Source organism: Lupinus angustifolius, chromosome LG06 (genome assembly GCF_001865875.1).
Source record: "Lupinus angustifolius cultivar Tanjil chromosome LG06, LupAngTanjil_v1.0, whole genome shotgun sequence".
In the NCBI taxonomy this organism is placed as follows: domain Eukaryota; kingdom Viridiplantae; phylum Streptophyta; class Magnoliopsida; order Fabales; family Fabaceae; genus Lupinus; species Lupinus angustifolius.
The window spans coordinates 7,507,844-7,523,187 of record NC_032014.1 but is presented as its reverse complement, the minus strand read 5'-3'; the positions used below and the strand labels follow the sequence as shown (position 1 = coordinate 7,523,187).

Below are 15,344 nucleotides of genomic sequence, written 5' to 3'. Positions count from 1 at the left end.
AAATTACACGTTATCACATCAATATTACAATTCTGGTTTTAATCACCTATCTAATAGAATATATTTCGAGTAAAATGTTGTTTTAACATCCCACGTATCGCTTTTATTTTGATCGTTTCAACTTCATGTATATCCACACAATTTCAATTTAGAGGTGATGACTTGGCAAATTCATCCGGAATGACAATTCAATATCTTATGTCTTATATGACATGTCAAACCAACCCTTATGATAGTAGGATAGATATTATGATATTAAAAATAGTTTTTTTGTACTACTAATAGTATCGTTTCATTAGTGATGAACTAATACTCGCATAAGTAACTATTTTTGCTAATATGTGTCCTCCAATGAATCAAAGACTTAATCTCAAACACTTAATCTTTGGTCTTTATGACATATAACAAAATCTTATTCTACTAGATCAAAAACTTGTTGATATAAAAAATAGTTCATTAAAATGGTTCTTTTGGATATGCTTTGATTTATGGTGTAATATGGAATTTTGGGGTCCCAATTACCAAGTATCTACTTAAATTAAGCTTTTTTATTCCCAAGTAATTCATGCTATGCTGATTTTAGTTAGAGTTGAGGTGAACTAAAACCCAAATTAATCATACAATAGGTCAAAGACAAAAGAAAAAGTTAATGTTGAGACACTAGGAGAACAACATTTCTGTGCTGGCTCGTTTTACTTCTGGCATCTACAATTTCCGTACATTCTGTAACACATGCAATTCTATGACTACTTAATCCACATTCGAGCATGATCTTCACTTCTCTTTCACAAACAAGGAAAAAAATGCTCTACAATAATTTCGTTTACCTACTATTAACTAAATTATTGGGCAAGTAACATGCACATTTTCATCTTAGCTTGTAGTACATGTCATGAAAAGAGGTGTGATAACTATCCAACAGAATTGTTTAGTTTATACATCAGTGATTCATGAACTGTGACAGCCCAAGGCTTTAACAACCTTAGGTCTCCTACTTGAAGTATTTCAGTGTGCCTGTTGATTGATATGCCTCAACCGTAGTCCAATATCTGCTTCGCCGTCTTGTGGGATTAAGTTTGTACCTAGTAAAGTATCCTGCATCTCCGGAGAAGCTCCTGCTTCAATTGCCCTCTGAACATGTTCTCCAAAGTTATGCAATCTCCGGCCAATCAGATACCGATCGTCACGTATTGAATTATGGAGATTTGTGAACCACACATGGAATCTCTTTGCACAAAAGCAAAATAAACTGAAAGAGAGGCAACCCAACCATGCAAACCGATATACAGCAGAATTGACCACCAAGGGATACCCAAGGGCTGGAAACACACCTCTGGCCAAAACATAAGGTACACATAATGCTGTCAATAGTTTCATTATGATTGGAATTACAATCTCCTTAAGAACCCAAAGACCTTGAAGCCTGGAGAAGCCATTCTCTCTCACTCTCTCAAATTTCGCACGCCAACTTTCGTCCACGAGAGGCATCATGTGGTCCAACATAACCTAATCAAAGAATCAAGTCAATAACATGTCAGATAGTAAGCTCAATCATGTAAACAAAACCTTGGCAGGCAGGTAACTCATTTACAGAACACATATCACATCCTAAAATCTTGGGCAAGCAAAAACGGAAACAAGACCATTCAGATCCCAATTATCAGTTAGGACTTGGGATGAACACATACACACATGGATTGGAAATTCAATGTCAGCTTTATAGAAATTACACATCTAAAATTGCAGATGGTAAAAAACTAAGATCAAAGTTCAACAACTAAAGAATCAAAACACTCTCTTCAGATTGAAATCCCAAGTAGTGAATTCGGTAGGACTTCCCTTACACCATTATCTTTATCACTGATGTATCAGAAATCAAAATTCAGTACTCATCAAACAATGGCATTGCGATTATGTACTGCCTATGTCATAAAAAAATGATTGATACTACATGCAGCAGGATAAATTTACGAGTTACTTGAGTATTAGCAGAAGATCAGATTTTCTAAATAAATATCACTGTGAATTGAGGGGGGAAATGAGGTTTTGCAACATCGCATCAATCATAATTTATTTAGTCATCTTGGAGCAATTAAAGAAACTGATAAAAAACTTCATACGAAAAACTAAAGCCAATAAACAAAAGACTGATCAGAGGAAAAGCTTGTAAAAAAGAAAAACTAACCAATCTAGTCCAAATCTTGAGAAATATAAGGCCTAATGCCCAGTCTTGATAAAGAAGGAATACAGGACTTTCATCCACCGGAACTCTCATTGGCACAATGACCAAAAGCTCAAAGAGAAGCCCAATTAGCACTGGGATGACAAATATCTGAAACAAAAATTGAGTTGATCATTAAAAAGCGCATGCGAAATAATGCATAATCAAAAGGTTAGGTTCAGTAACATGATTATAACCAGAATCATCCTTACCCATATAGACAGAAGTGCAGAACTCTTCACAACAATGGCACACCACTTCCATATTTGGCCAAACAAAACTGAAGCTCTCCTTTTTCTAATTTGCTCAATTGAGTATCTGACTCCAGCAACAGCAGTCCAGATCACATAGCTTCCAATGATGAATGCATACAGATCTAACAAGAATAATATTACAAACACTTTCAAAGTTACAAATCACAATAACAAAAGATAACAATCCAATCAAATACATACCATTGCACTTGATGCCATGAGTTATGGGAAGACGAGGAATAGAATTGAAAAGTGCCCGTCCAAGTAAAATTGGTACAACTATCAGGGCAGAGTTGAAGACAAGGAGAGTCATCCAAGCAAGTACCAGTAAAAGAACAATGCGAAGAACAAAGGCATAACTGCTAGTCACATCAAACAAATGTGTAATCAGATATGGTGAGAAAATTAGCAATGGCTAGAACATGTGTATACAGAGAAATGGATGATTCCAGCTAGAATTTTCATGCAGTGCATTATTCAAAGCCAAAAAACCATGAAGCCACAGACTTGATCCTCCACTCACCCTCCACCTCCTAAGAGGAATGTGCAATATAACTAGATAAATACTTAAATAGATAAAAAAAAATAAACTGAAGGATAAACACAAAATAATTGTAAGATTTAAATTTGTGAGGAACTCACTCAGTATCAGATTGATCGTCATTGTCATTATCCTCTGCAGCATTCAGTTCTCCCGCTGCATTAATGACCCTATTCAAATCATCACCTGCAAAAGCCATTACACCTTGATCATGCACTCCTGCTTGTACTACCTGCAGTCTTTCCTGCCTAGCTGGCTCCCCATTACCATTTTCTTGATTACCATTATCATCAGGTCTAGGCAGTAAAAAGTCGGTTAAACCAAGTGCCCAACCAACAGCTGTAAACCAATAGCGAAGTAGGGATTTAATAGTTGTTCTCAATTTAAAATGCTCAATGGCAAATGGGATACAGATCTGAAAGAGAAGCATGTCAGCCGGAATCTCAGTGAATGGATCAGATACCCTGCAAAATATGCATATTCGAAGTTAACAACTGTAGCAGAGAACATAGTATATCCTGTTGAAACTAGTAACAATTAATAAGATTGCTTAAGCAGGGCAACTTACAATATGTCAAGTGGGAAAATGGAAGGTGCCATCCTCATGCCAAGTTTGACAGGTAAAAATACCAGCATCACAATCAAACTGCCATAAACTGCAACAGATAATAATACCCTGCGAGCATGCTTGTGCACAGGATCATCTATTAGATCACGGAATGGATTGTAGTTTGGATCAGCAGGATCTCGAAGGAAGTACAAAACTCCATTACGCAAAACCTGCCATTGGAAACAGAGCGTGAATATGTGGTAAAAAAACAAAATCAGAGCATTAAGAATCATGTCAAATGACAAAATTTTACCCCTCTAAGTAGGCTGACAAATATGCTAATTTGTAGCATGTACACAATCCCTACAACCCAATGAATCAATGAGCTTGCTAAAGGAGACGCAGAGAAGAACTGAACCCTATGAACCATTGTCTTCCCAAACATCTGTATAGTACAAACATCGAGCCACCACCCACACATCAAAGGAAATACCCCCAGTTCAATGACTAAAAGGAAAGCAACCTTAACCATGGTCATCAAATGCCTCATTGATGCCAAAAACTGCCTGAAGAGAGATGGAATTGTCTCTGCTATGGAAGCAATACCATAGAACCTTCCAATAGTCAAAGGCTCACCCTTAGTGTAACGTATTAAAGCGACAACCCCAAAGTAGCAGACAATCAGAGAAAATATGAAAATATATCCAATAGCTAGAGTAGTAACATCAGAAAGCCCTGAAGTTGAAATTGACCCTCCTTTCAAGAGATCAGCTGAAACAGATGCACTTATGTTATTTGATATTTCACTCGATCCACTTGCATTCACTTTCATTATTTCTGCAATCTGACCAATTGATCCACTTTCTTGAGCATCAGATGACAAGTTTTTAACAGATGTTAAAGCATTTTTTAAAGTAATATTTGCTAGGGAAAGAGATGCATCTGTAAGTGGGGCCACCACTGACAATACAGGGCCACTAGCAGTTGAGAATAACCAGGATAGATAATGAAGTATGATGCGGCCCAATGAGAAGGGAACAAAGATTACAACACCAAGGAAAATCATGTTGCTTGCCAACACCTGCATAGAGAACAATGCGTTCAATTTTTAACTAAGAAATGTGGTAAACAAGAAATTTATTTCAACAAATAAGAAAATAGATTTAATTTTTTCATACAAAGTCGATCAAAACAAGGTGAAATTACAAAACATAAAAAGCTGTTGCATCAATAGAATGACTAATACACGGGAAAATAATCAAAGAAATATTCAGGCTTCAAACAGGGATGTATCAATAGAATGACAAATCACCATAGAAAATTAGTAATAAAAGTGAAAATTTCAAGCTTAGATTCATGTTGTTAATGTCTTAGTGATGAAAAATCAGGCCAAAATCAATTTTAGTACAAGACATTGAGGTTCATGCAACTACAAGCCCCTATTTTAAGTTTTATAAGCACAAATATTAAATATTCATCTAAGAATGACGATTAATTTACATCAGTCAGTCTTTCCGTCCACATTAAAGTATGGAAGTTCATTAATCAAGAAAGAAAATCATGCATTACCCCAAGCGAAGTAGACCAAGACCATGTTTGGATGCACCACATAAATATACTTATTTGGAGTAGACTGTAAAGCTTGTTAGTTAAGCTCTACTGCCATAAAGGTGATCTAAAATAGTCTTAATAGAATAGTGTTTGGATAGACATTGTCGTAAATGAATAACAGACATTAAAATAAAATTGATAGACTTACAGTAAATGCGTTTTCAACTAAATGAAAAACTGGACCCTGCATGCCAACAAGCTCATCAAAGGGCACGTCCTCTGCTCCATCAGCATCATCCAGACCATCAAACATCTGCTCAACATGAGCCTCGAGACGTGCTGCTTGCATTTCCCACCGTGCAGCAACATTTTCAGCATTACGTCTAATTACTTGACCTGCTCCTGCAATTCCTTGTGCCCCAGCAGCATCTTCATCATTCACATCACCAGCAACATTACGATTAGCTTGTCCAGGAGGCCTTCTAGCCACTCGAGCACCATTTCTGTCTACCTCATCTTCTCTATCAGCATCCTGCCCCCCAATTTCTCTCAAATGCCTAAAGTAATCTCTCAAAGAAGTGGCCCCAAGAAAAATGAAGACAATGCTTGCAGAAAGTAGGAAACCATGGAGGCAATCAGTCAGAATAACTGCTGTTGATAAATGGCTTAAGAATAACCTCTGGGCTTCACCAAAACTCCTCACAAAAGCTAATCGCCATATCCAGAATGTTATGAAAGGTATAATTAGGAGCCACACAGATAGCACAAAACTCAGGCGTAAAAAGAACTGCAGAACATGACAAGCTTTCATTGCCATTCCAACCACAAACTCTTGGAAAGGTAGCCTAGATGGGGCATTGTCAGCATAAACAGGAGAGAAGGAGAATGGATGCTTGCAGACCTACACATGTGAAGCACATTTAGGATAAAGATCCCAAACAAAGAGAAGAAAGACACAAGTACACTAAACATTTATTTTGAAGGAATCAAGTACACTAAACATTTAGTCTGAAAGTATGAGCTGGGGTTATATGACATATTTAATGTGGTTGCAAGGCAAAGCCAACTACCAAACATAGTATATACATAACTTCCAAAAACATCATGTAAGTCATATACGTTTTCATAATATATGCAAGTCTAATACTGTAATAAATATGTTTTCAAGTAGCTCTTGCAAGTAAGGGCAAGAATTATTCTTCATCTTCTCTTTTCATTTCTTCTATCAAATTCATAATTGCTAGTTTTCATGATAATATCATGCTATTTTAGGACATTAGCTTGGCCTCTGCAACCCACTCTTCTCAGGTTCCAACTAGAAAGATTAGCCATAAATCAGTAAATGGGTATATACAATATATTTATACTATTAAACAATTGATAGCCCATATTTTTGTTTCCATTATTCTTAGCATCAAATCAGGTCATCTCTGAATCTTGACATTCAAAATTACAAAACTAATCTAAGCTCCCAATTTCTGAAGTACAACAAAAAAACAAAGATATAAAAGAAATATAAGCACGTCGATTTATATAAGAACATTTAGATTAGAAATTCAATGAAACCTCGCATTGGCGAGCGTTGCTGTGATTAAGCCACTGAAGGAGACAATCCTGATGCACAAACTTGATGCTGCCGCTACACGCGCAAGGATACCGAAGAGGATTATCGGCTTCACCAGGGTTCCGGCATATTCGGCAGACATCCCCTTCCTCGTCATCATCGTCGTACTTTACGGCGGAAGGCGGCGGTGCCTTCGACGACGACGCTGTCACTTCGATGTCCTTTCCCTCTGTTGAAGATGAAGAGGGGGAGGAGCAAGAGGAAGAAGATGTGGGAGAGTTTGCGAGAGTTTCACCGTGGATTGGGGTTCCGTCGAGGGAAAGCAGCGGCAGTGGTGGCTGTTCGTGATCGTGAGCGATCTCCATGAAACGGAACCAAACCGAACTGGCCTTGGACCGGTGGCGACTCAGCGCGGGTTGAGGGACCGAGTCGGTGAAGGAGGGGATGAGGATTGAAATAGAGGTTTACGGAATTACCCTCGTTCAGACATTTATATTATGCGAAGGTGATGGTGTGTTGGTGATGCATTTGGACGTGGGTCTTTTGAGGACGTGGAAGCGTGTTTTGGGTTTAATGGGTATGGTCTTTTTTTGTAATTGGCGGTGCTTTTATTTAACAGCTGGAACTCATGAATTCATACGGGGTAATTTCACACTTTTATTAAAGGTTCAAAAATGATTTCTTTGGAAGAGTGAATCAATGTCTAAATATAAGACAAAAAATGTCTCTTTTTTTTATTGTTATATATTGTTAGTTTATTATCTATCATTTAATTTTAATTATTATTAATTTTTAGCAAAAATAATACAAATGAATAATATACTGATTGTATATAAATATTTACTCTTATAATATAAAGATGTTATACTCAAATATAATAAACTTAATTCAATTAGACCTCATTTTATGGGTTCGTTTGGTCCGTCTTCTCCATTAAGTAGTTTTAATAATAAGTCTCAAGAGATGCATTTTTTTATTTTTGGACACAAAAAATTTATAAATCCAAAATATCCTTTACTCTTTTCCATCCATTTTCTTATTTTCCAAAATCTCATAACCACAAATTTCATAACCCCTTAATCTCATTTTTCAATCTATACTATGTAATCTCAAACTCCACAATCATCTCAGCCCATAATCATCAACATATAATGGTTGGCTGTGTTGGTTTATATATATTACTGTGTGAGCTGACTAAGCTTCTTCTTTTTCCATTTTTTGTTTGTTCTATTCGTTTCATTTTTGTAATTTGAATTTTCTCCAACTTTGATATTGCTCAATTGAGACCAAAATATAATTAGTTCTTAATCGTGAGGTTAAGTTTTGGTTAGACAGTAGTTAGTGTTAGTTAAAAGTTGTTGGGAATTTAAGTTACAACAAGAAGTCTCACATGTAAAAATACTGAAAGTTATATGTGTAGAAAAAATCATAAATGAAGATCATAATGAGAAACAAAAGCTGATAAATGAAGACCTTTATACACGGCTTACAATAGCTGACGTCAAGTTAAATGGCATCTTTCAAAAAGTTTCCTCCCTAGAAGTTGAATTAGATGATAAAAAGAGTTCCTGTGAGGAATTAGAAGCAACATGTCTTGAGCTTCAATTCCAGCAGGAAAAAAGGTAACGATTTCCACTCTTCTTTTTTCCCTCTCTTTTTTTGGTTTCTAGTATTTTGTAATTCTACTTTTGACAGGGATGTCTCCACAACAAGTACTATGGCCATGGCCAATGCATCCAAGAATAAGAAATTGATTAAACAATGCTCTCTACTCAATCACATTGCAAGCTGAGGATGATGCTAAAGCTAGAGGAACCAATGATCCTGTCCAAATTGAAAAAATTAGAAGTACTAAAGATGCATAAAAGACACCTCTTCTTGACTATGAAAGTGATAGCACTATGCGAACTCATAAAATCATGGTTAACCGTCCAGAAACGAGTCTCAGATCAGACGAAAATGATAGAAGCGATGCTAGTGGACCTCTGCAAATTCTACCATGTAAACAACAAGGAGGCTTTGGTTTTCGGGGAAACTGCTGCTAAGAAGGAAGAAACGGAAGGGGAAGCAAAGCATGACTAAGCATTTTAAGAAAAAGTTAAACACTGCAACTTGTTCTATCTGTCCTACTACGTCTGAATTCAGTTGTTGATAGATTTTGGTGAGACATGGTTTTATCCTTTATTGGTTGGCAATGGTTTTCTTTTATTATTGGAGATCGGAGTTGAAGCTTGAGTTAGAGATGTGGTGTTGTAAATATTGCTTTTGTACATATAGAAGTTGCATTATTGGTATTCGAGATTGAACAGTGCTGATATATGGAACTGGTTTGCTTGCATTTTTGTGTTGACTGTTTTTCTTTCTCCTCAGAATTTGTTTGATCTACATCATTACATCCTCATCCTATGTTTACATGCATTGCACAATTGAATAACAAATCAGAAAATATAGTCATGCAAGTTATGTGGTTACATACCGCCAAATCATTGATGATATGGACATGCTTCAAGGTAGACATGGATGCAAATCTATTGTTCAAATCTATTGTTCCCAAGTAATGTATTGTGATTAGCTTGGGACTTGGACAGCGGATCATTGTCCAACCTCGTAAGCTTTGGTGTCAAATCCTTTTAATTTTATAAGAGCATTAGTATCTTTCATACTAATTTCTTTAGCCAAATAACAAGATCGGAGAGGGCTTAATTTCACTCCTCAAAGCTGAAGATTAACCTCTTGTTTGTGAGTGAATAATTTTTTTGAAGGAGAATGAAAGATATGAGAAGACTTAAAATTTTTACGTGAGCCTTGCCAGGATGAGTAAGTTTTGCAGCAAAAACTTAGCCATGGGCGCACCTTAAATTCTTGGGAAGCTATATCTCATTTCTCTGTTTATCTCCTCAAAATCAAACCATCATCTCATCTTATACATGAGACTCCATCATCTCACCAAACCATCTCCAAATACCTGATCTCCGAATAATAACTGAAAATTGGGACCAACGGCAGAGAAAGTAAATTCCAGACTTGAGGTTGCATGAAAGCAGCACAGTTTAACAAAGATAATACTGCCCTAATCAGGCATACTTTGTTCATGTTTTGTTAAAACTTAAAAGAAAAAGGGAGATAAATCAAACTGCAAACAAAAGCTTGAACTTATAAGCCAAATATTTGCACTAATCAGGAATATGTGTATAATTTCCGATCTAACTCACAAGACTTGCAAAGGAAAAAAAATGGAACACATCAACCCATGTTACACTTTATAACAAAACAATCAAACCTGGAACAAAAAATAGCCACTCTTCTAACTCCAAAAGTGTTCTTAATATACTGATTGAAAATCACTAACAAAATTGAACCTGATAAATTGAATGCACATGACAATGGCATGATAAAATTAACAACTAGTGATATAAATGTGTCAGGTAACCCAACTTCATTTATCCACCTAACCTATAACAATGTAGAAAAGACAGAAAACACATCACTATGCAATATCATCTAACAGATATGAAAGACCTAAGATGGACCACATAAAATGATTGCACCTCCCACAGTCAATTTGCCAGATGGGCCAAATACCATGACAGTAGAAGGCAAAAAGAACTCTAAAGTCCCAAAATCATGGGTTGAAAGAGTTGAGTTGAATCCCTAATGTACAAATAGCTTATTCCTACATGAATTTAAACCTCACCTAATTGCAAATGAACATGAAATTAACAAACCACCCCATTTACATATTCCAATACCTTCAGAATAAGATATGGAATACACATTAAAGAGCAAGCATAAGCAGAAAACTAAAATACTCAGATTTTAAAGTGAAAATAGGATAAACTTATATGATGGCTGCAAAATTACAACCATATCTAAATAAAACAGGTTCGATTAAAATAACAAAGCATCCCATAATAATCAAAACAAAAAAGCCAAAAATAACAAAGGTTTTCCACAGCATAAAACATGAACCGAAAACCGAGACAGCAATAAACACGTTCTCTTTTCCTTCTTCAACGGTAAGACTTCTGGAACCTAGCACGAGCACCACGACCACCAAACTTCTTAGGCTCACAGCGCCTTGGATCAGCCACAAGCAAAGTACGATCGTACCTAACAAGAATGTCCTTGATCTCCTTCTTGCTCTGTTCATCAACGTACTTCTGGTAAAACGCAACGAGTGCCTTAGCAATGCTTTGCCTTATGGCGTAGATCTGGGAAGTGTGTCCTCCACCCTTCACACGGATCCTCATGTCAACGCCTGCGAACCGGGATTTCCCCAACAATAGGATCGGTTCGAAGGCCTTGAACCGGAGGATTTCCGGTTCAACCAGCTCGATTGGGCTTCCGTTGATCTTGATCAGGCCGCGGCCGCGCTTGCAGTAGGTGACGGCGACGGCGGTTTTCTTGCGGCCGAAGCACTGGACTTGTTCGAGTGCGGGTGCGGTCGCCATTTTTTGTTCTTCGTAGAAATTGCCCCTTGCCCCTTGCCCCTCTCTCTCTCTCTGGAAACCCTAATTTTGTGCGCAGCGTTTGACAGAGTTTCGAGTGTGATATTATATTATATTGGGGATTAGGGTTTTTAGAGCTTCTAAAATGCCCTTAGTTACCGACTTAATTACTGGATTGACATTTGGCTTCGTCAAATTAGAGCAAGGGTCCAGCCCAGAATAAAATAAAATCCAATACTAGGGGGATTGGATTTTAGCCGGATCATTTGCACAAGTTGGACGCATCAAAAAATATAAATAAAATTGGTGATGAAAAATAAAATATAAATATAAATATAAATAAAATTGGTGATGAAAAATAATAAATAAATAAATAATACCAGTTATTATCGTATATAAAAGGAGAGTTTTGATGGAAAATATATGCTTACATTCCACTCAATGAGATTTTCTACAATTTACTAATTAAGATAACAATAGTAAATGTGATATTTTGTGGAGATTCCTTTAAAACCTACTTCATTCCAAATTTCCAATCTTCCTTGAAAGTAAGATGAGAGTAAATGAAAAGGATTTCATGAACATATATGTTCATGGAGTGAAGAGTTTCAAGATAGGGTTGAAATAAAATGAATAGTATTGGTGCACTTTGTTCTTAGTTGATTCTTCTCTCTTTTTTCTTTGTGGTAATATTATTTATCTTATTATTTTTCCCTTGTATGTATTTTGGGTGGCACCATTCTATTTCTATATTTTGCTTATTGTGTTACAAAATGGTTATATTTGATATATGTATATTTAATACATCACACTCATTTGTATTTATTGTCTACTTCTTTATGATCATCTTTCCTTTACACTTGGATATATGGTTCACTTTTAACAACTTTCATTAATAAAAAAATATAATATTGGTATTGTACATCTTTTATCTCAAAAATATGTAACTCTATATCTTAGATTTTATGATTGATTAAAAAATTATATTTAATAATTAAATATTTTTTTGACTGATCACAATTGATATTATATAAACTGGTCCATTTTGTATGAGAGAAGATGTGTTTTATGACTATACAAACTTCAAGGCCTATCATGGGCTGATTTGGCTGCAAAGTATTTTGTACCAATTAAGATCGTTTGTAGCTTATTCTTCATTTGCGTTAAAAATCCAGGTTTCTTGTTTACATACTTTGCCTTTCAATTTTATTCCTCTGAAGTAAATCATTTTAAAACATTTCAAAATAAAAAATCAAGCAAAAAATAGGTGTGACAGACATTATCAAACAATAATAAATATTTCTGAATGACTTATTTTAATTTTTTATATTTATATGCAAAATCAATTATAATGAAATAATAAATTACTGTAGTCTATTGATTTCTTTTTTATGTTTAAATACGTTATTTGATATGGGTGACAACTTAATATTTAAAAACAAACTAAGGGTCAGTGATTCAGTCCCCTTAAGTAATAAAATAGTTCATGTCTGTGCGAACTAATTTATACCTGTACGAGAAGGACAATGCAAAATTTTCAACATTTTATTCTATTGTGGTTTTATATTATTACATTTAAGCCTTTTTAGTTTAGACCCACCTGCTGCATTTGGTTTATGGACCTCCAAGAGAGGCCTCATATTATACATAGGGTAGAGGTATATAGGATATTAGGACAAGTATTTTGGGATGGAACTGGCACCTTTAACTCTATATATCCCTATCTCTTATTCGGTGATGGTTGGAATTAAATAATAACCTGGATGGTATCACTTTGTGTTTGTGTTTGAGTTGGGGTTGGTGGGTTGTTGGTCCACCACCCATGATGCACCTAAATGTTGCTTGTGATGACTGGCGAGTCTATCTTTCGCTATCATTAACACACCAAGCCATAAAGCACGCCAAATTTGGGCACAAAATGTAGGAGCAAGCAATATTTTTCAATCTATAAAGTAGTAAAAAGTAATTTTTTGGTACACGAAGTAGTAAAAGTATAAGTATATCTACAAACTTGTAACTTTATTTTTTTATAAAATTTTCTTACTGATTTTCAAATAGAAACAATGGATAGATCATGTATTAAATCATGTTTATGAATAAAATTCAAGACACATATTATTGAACATTGCCACCCTCTTCTCCCCAATTCTACTCTCCCATTGCACTAAACACACACCCAAAGCACAAGCATATGTATAACTCTTATTAATCCTCCATTTGACATGAACATAAAAAGAAAAACACATACAAATATTTTGCAGAAAATGAAAAGAAAAGGGTGGATTGCTTTTAAATCCAACTTAATAGTAATAATGAGCAATCATGAGAAATGAAGTTGGCTTCAAAGATGAATAATCACTTGATCCTACGGCAGATAGTGATTCCATCACCAACAGGAAGCATGCAAATTTCAATTCTTGGGTCCACAGCCAAAGCCTTGTTAAGCTCCAACACAAAATCCCTATAGTACCTAACATACTTCCTAAGAGGTGCATCAGGTGGTGCCACCACAGACCCATTCCATAGGGTGTTATCATATCCAATCACACCTCCTACCTTAACAAGTTCAATTAACCTCTTATGGTAGTTGAGGTAGTTGTCCTTGTCTGCATCCACAAAAATGAAATCGTAGCTTCCATGATTTTTCTCCTGCATTTAACCAAACACAATTTAGTTACTTCTCTCTCCTTTAAGTAATGGTTATTGTTATTTTTATCTTTATTAACGAAAATTAAGGTTTGGAAAAGCTTACATCTTTAACCAATTCATCAAGAACTGGGAGAGCTGGGCCCTCTCTGAAATCAATTTTGTGGTCAACACCAGCTTTTTTTATCACAGGCAGACCCAATTCGTAATTCTCTTTGTTAACATCCATGGCCAAGATCTGTCACAAGTAATTAATGGCAATCAAAATCAATTCAGCTCAGATATAACATGCAATTGACAATTTTTTATGATAGCCATTTTTGTACTATGATATAGTAAAGCTAAGTACTTAATGATATTCAAATCGATATATAATATTTTAATACAAAAACATTCTCTATTCAAAAGTAGACATTTTATATTACTTCATTTAAACAAACATTTACTTCTCAAACACAAAGGAAAAGGGTCAAGATAGTAATAAAATAGCGACATACTTGACCCAAAAAAGGCGGTGTTAGAAAATTTTCCTTTTCATAAAGAAAAAATTGTTTTTTCTACAGGGTATTAAAAGAAACTTTGATACCTTTCCATCTTCAGGAATAGCAAGCGCAGTGGCAAGAAGGGAGTACCCAGTGTAGACGCCAATTTCCATGGTATTCTTTGCATTGATAAGCTTAAGGAGCACGTTCAAGAATTGTCCTTCATCTGCAGAGGTTGTCATGATGTTCCTGTTGTTTTTGTTCAATCAAAACAATAACTTAATCACCCGCAAGTAAAAGTAAGTGACAAAATAGCAACGGAACTAATAAGAAATATGTGGATCGATGAATAATTATATACCATGGGTGTTTTGCTGTTATCTCTCTCAATTCTTTCATGGCTTCATGTTCTCTTGGGTAGACACTAGTCTCAAGAATATACTGCAGATAATCCAAAAAGTAATGTTTCACATAAGCATAATTCACCGAATTCTGTTACTAAAATTCATTGTCTTCTGTTTTTCTATTTATTGTATGCTCTTTATTTGATTGTTTATGGTCAATATTGTGCGATATAAGAAAATAAATAGTTATGTATTGTGTGTATACCTGATAAAGAGCATCACTCTGGAGAAGGCTCTTGTGACCAACCTCTTGGTGCCTTCCAGCTTCAGTTTGATTCTGTTCGCCGTTGTTTGCCATTGCTACAATACTTGTATAGTTTTCTTTTCCTTTTCTTCTTACTTCTCAGATGGTAAGAGTTAACTAGAGCCTGTGGAAGATGATGCAGAAGGATTGGTTTATATAAGGAAAAGGAAAGTCCGGTCGAACCGGGAAGGTGAGAGTGGAAAAGGCATGAGATGTTTGGTTGAACCGGTTTTCATCCGGTCCGTGGTTGGTGATGTATTTATTTATTAGTTATTATATGGTTGAAAATCATGATTCATCGCAAACTGTGGTGGGGATGGTGGTGGTTGAAATGGTGGGTCCCACCCATGGGTGTAGTTGAAAGTTGAAACGTACACATGACAATTGAATCTGGTATGGGGTTGGTGGGGTGAGCATCGCCGGGTTGGGACGAGTTCAC

General features: G+C 35.7%; 3 protein-coding genes and 1 long non-coding RNA gene across 5 annotated transcripts; 1 reads left to right on the top strand and 3 right to left on the bottom strand.

Annotated features, from left to right (window-relative positions):
* On the top strand, positions 470–848 carry LOC109349455. Its single transcript, XR_002107970.1, has 2 exons — positions 470–511; positions 588–848. It is a non-coding gene; the product is annotated as an uncharacterized LOC109349455 (long non-coding RNA).
* LOC109349454 (probable E3 ubiquitin ligase SUD1) lies at positions 666–7,261 on the bottom strand. Of its 2 annotated transcripts, none has more exons than XM_019590259.1 (9): positions 6,684–7,261; positions 5,326–6,018; positions 3,880–4,647; positions 3,585–3,796; positions 3,118–3,480; positions 2,677–2,837; positions 2,434–2,597; positions 2,186–2,332; positions 666–1,506 (listed from the first exon to the last, which is right to left on the bottom strand). In XM_019590259.1, the coding sequence occupies exons 1-9, from the start codon at positions 7,044–7,046 to the stop codon at positions 1,006–1,008; spliced, it is 3,372 nt and encodes a 1,123-aa protein (XP_019445804.1). In that variant the 5' UTR covers positions 7,047–7,261; the 3' UTR covers positions 666–1,005. The 2 variants fall into 2 exon arrangements, with proteins under 2 accessions (XP_019445804.1, XP_019445805.1); XM_019590260.1 differs by having other exon boundaries at positions 2,677–2,834; positions 6,684–7,260.
* LOC109349453 (40S ribosomal protein S16-like) lies at positions 10,525–11,218 on the bottom strand. The gene has a single exon (XM_019590258.1). The coding sequence runs from the start codon at positions 11,130–11,132 to the stop codon at positions 10,692–10,694; it is 441 nt and encodes a 146-aa protein (XP_019445803.1). The 5' UTR covers positions 11,133–11,218; the 3' UTR covers positions 10,525–10,691.
* LOC109349452 (caffeoyl-CoA O-methyltransferase) lies at positions 13,310–15,048 on the bottom strand. The gene is made up of 5 exons (XM_019590257.1): positions 14,867–15,048; positions 14,619–14,698; positions 14,362–14,506; positions 13,882–14,013; positions 13,310–13,778 (listed from the first exon to the last, which is right to left on the bottom strand). The coding sequence occupies exons 1-5, from the start codon at positions 14,957–14,959 to the stop codon at positions 13,485–13,487; spliced, it is 744 nt and encodes a 247-aa protein (XP_019445802.1). The 5' UTR covers positions 14,960–15,048; the 3' UTR covers positions 13,310–13,484.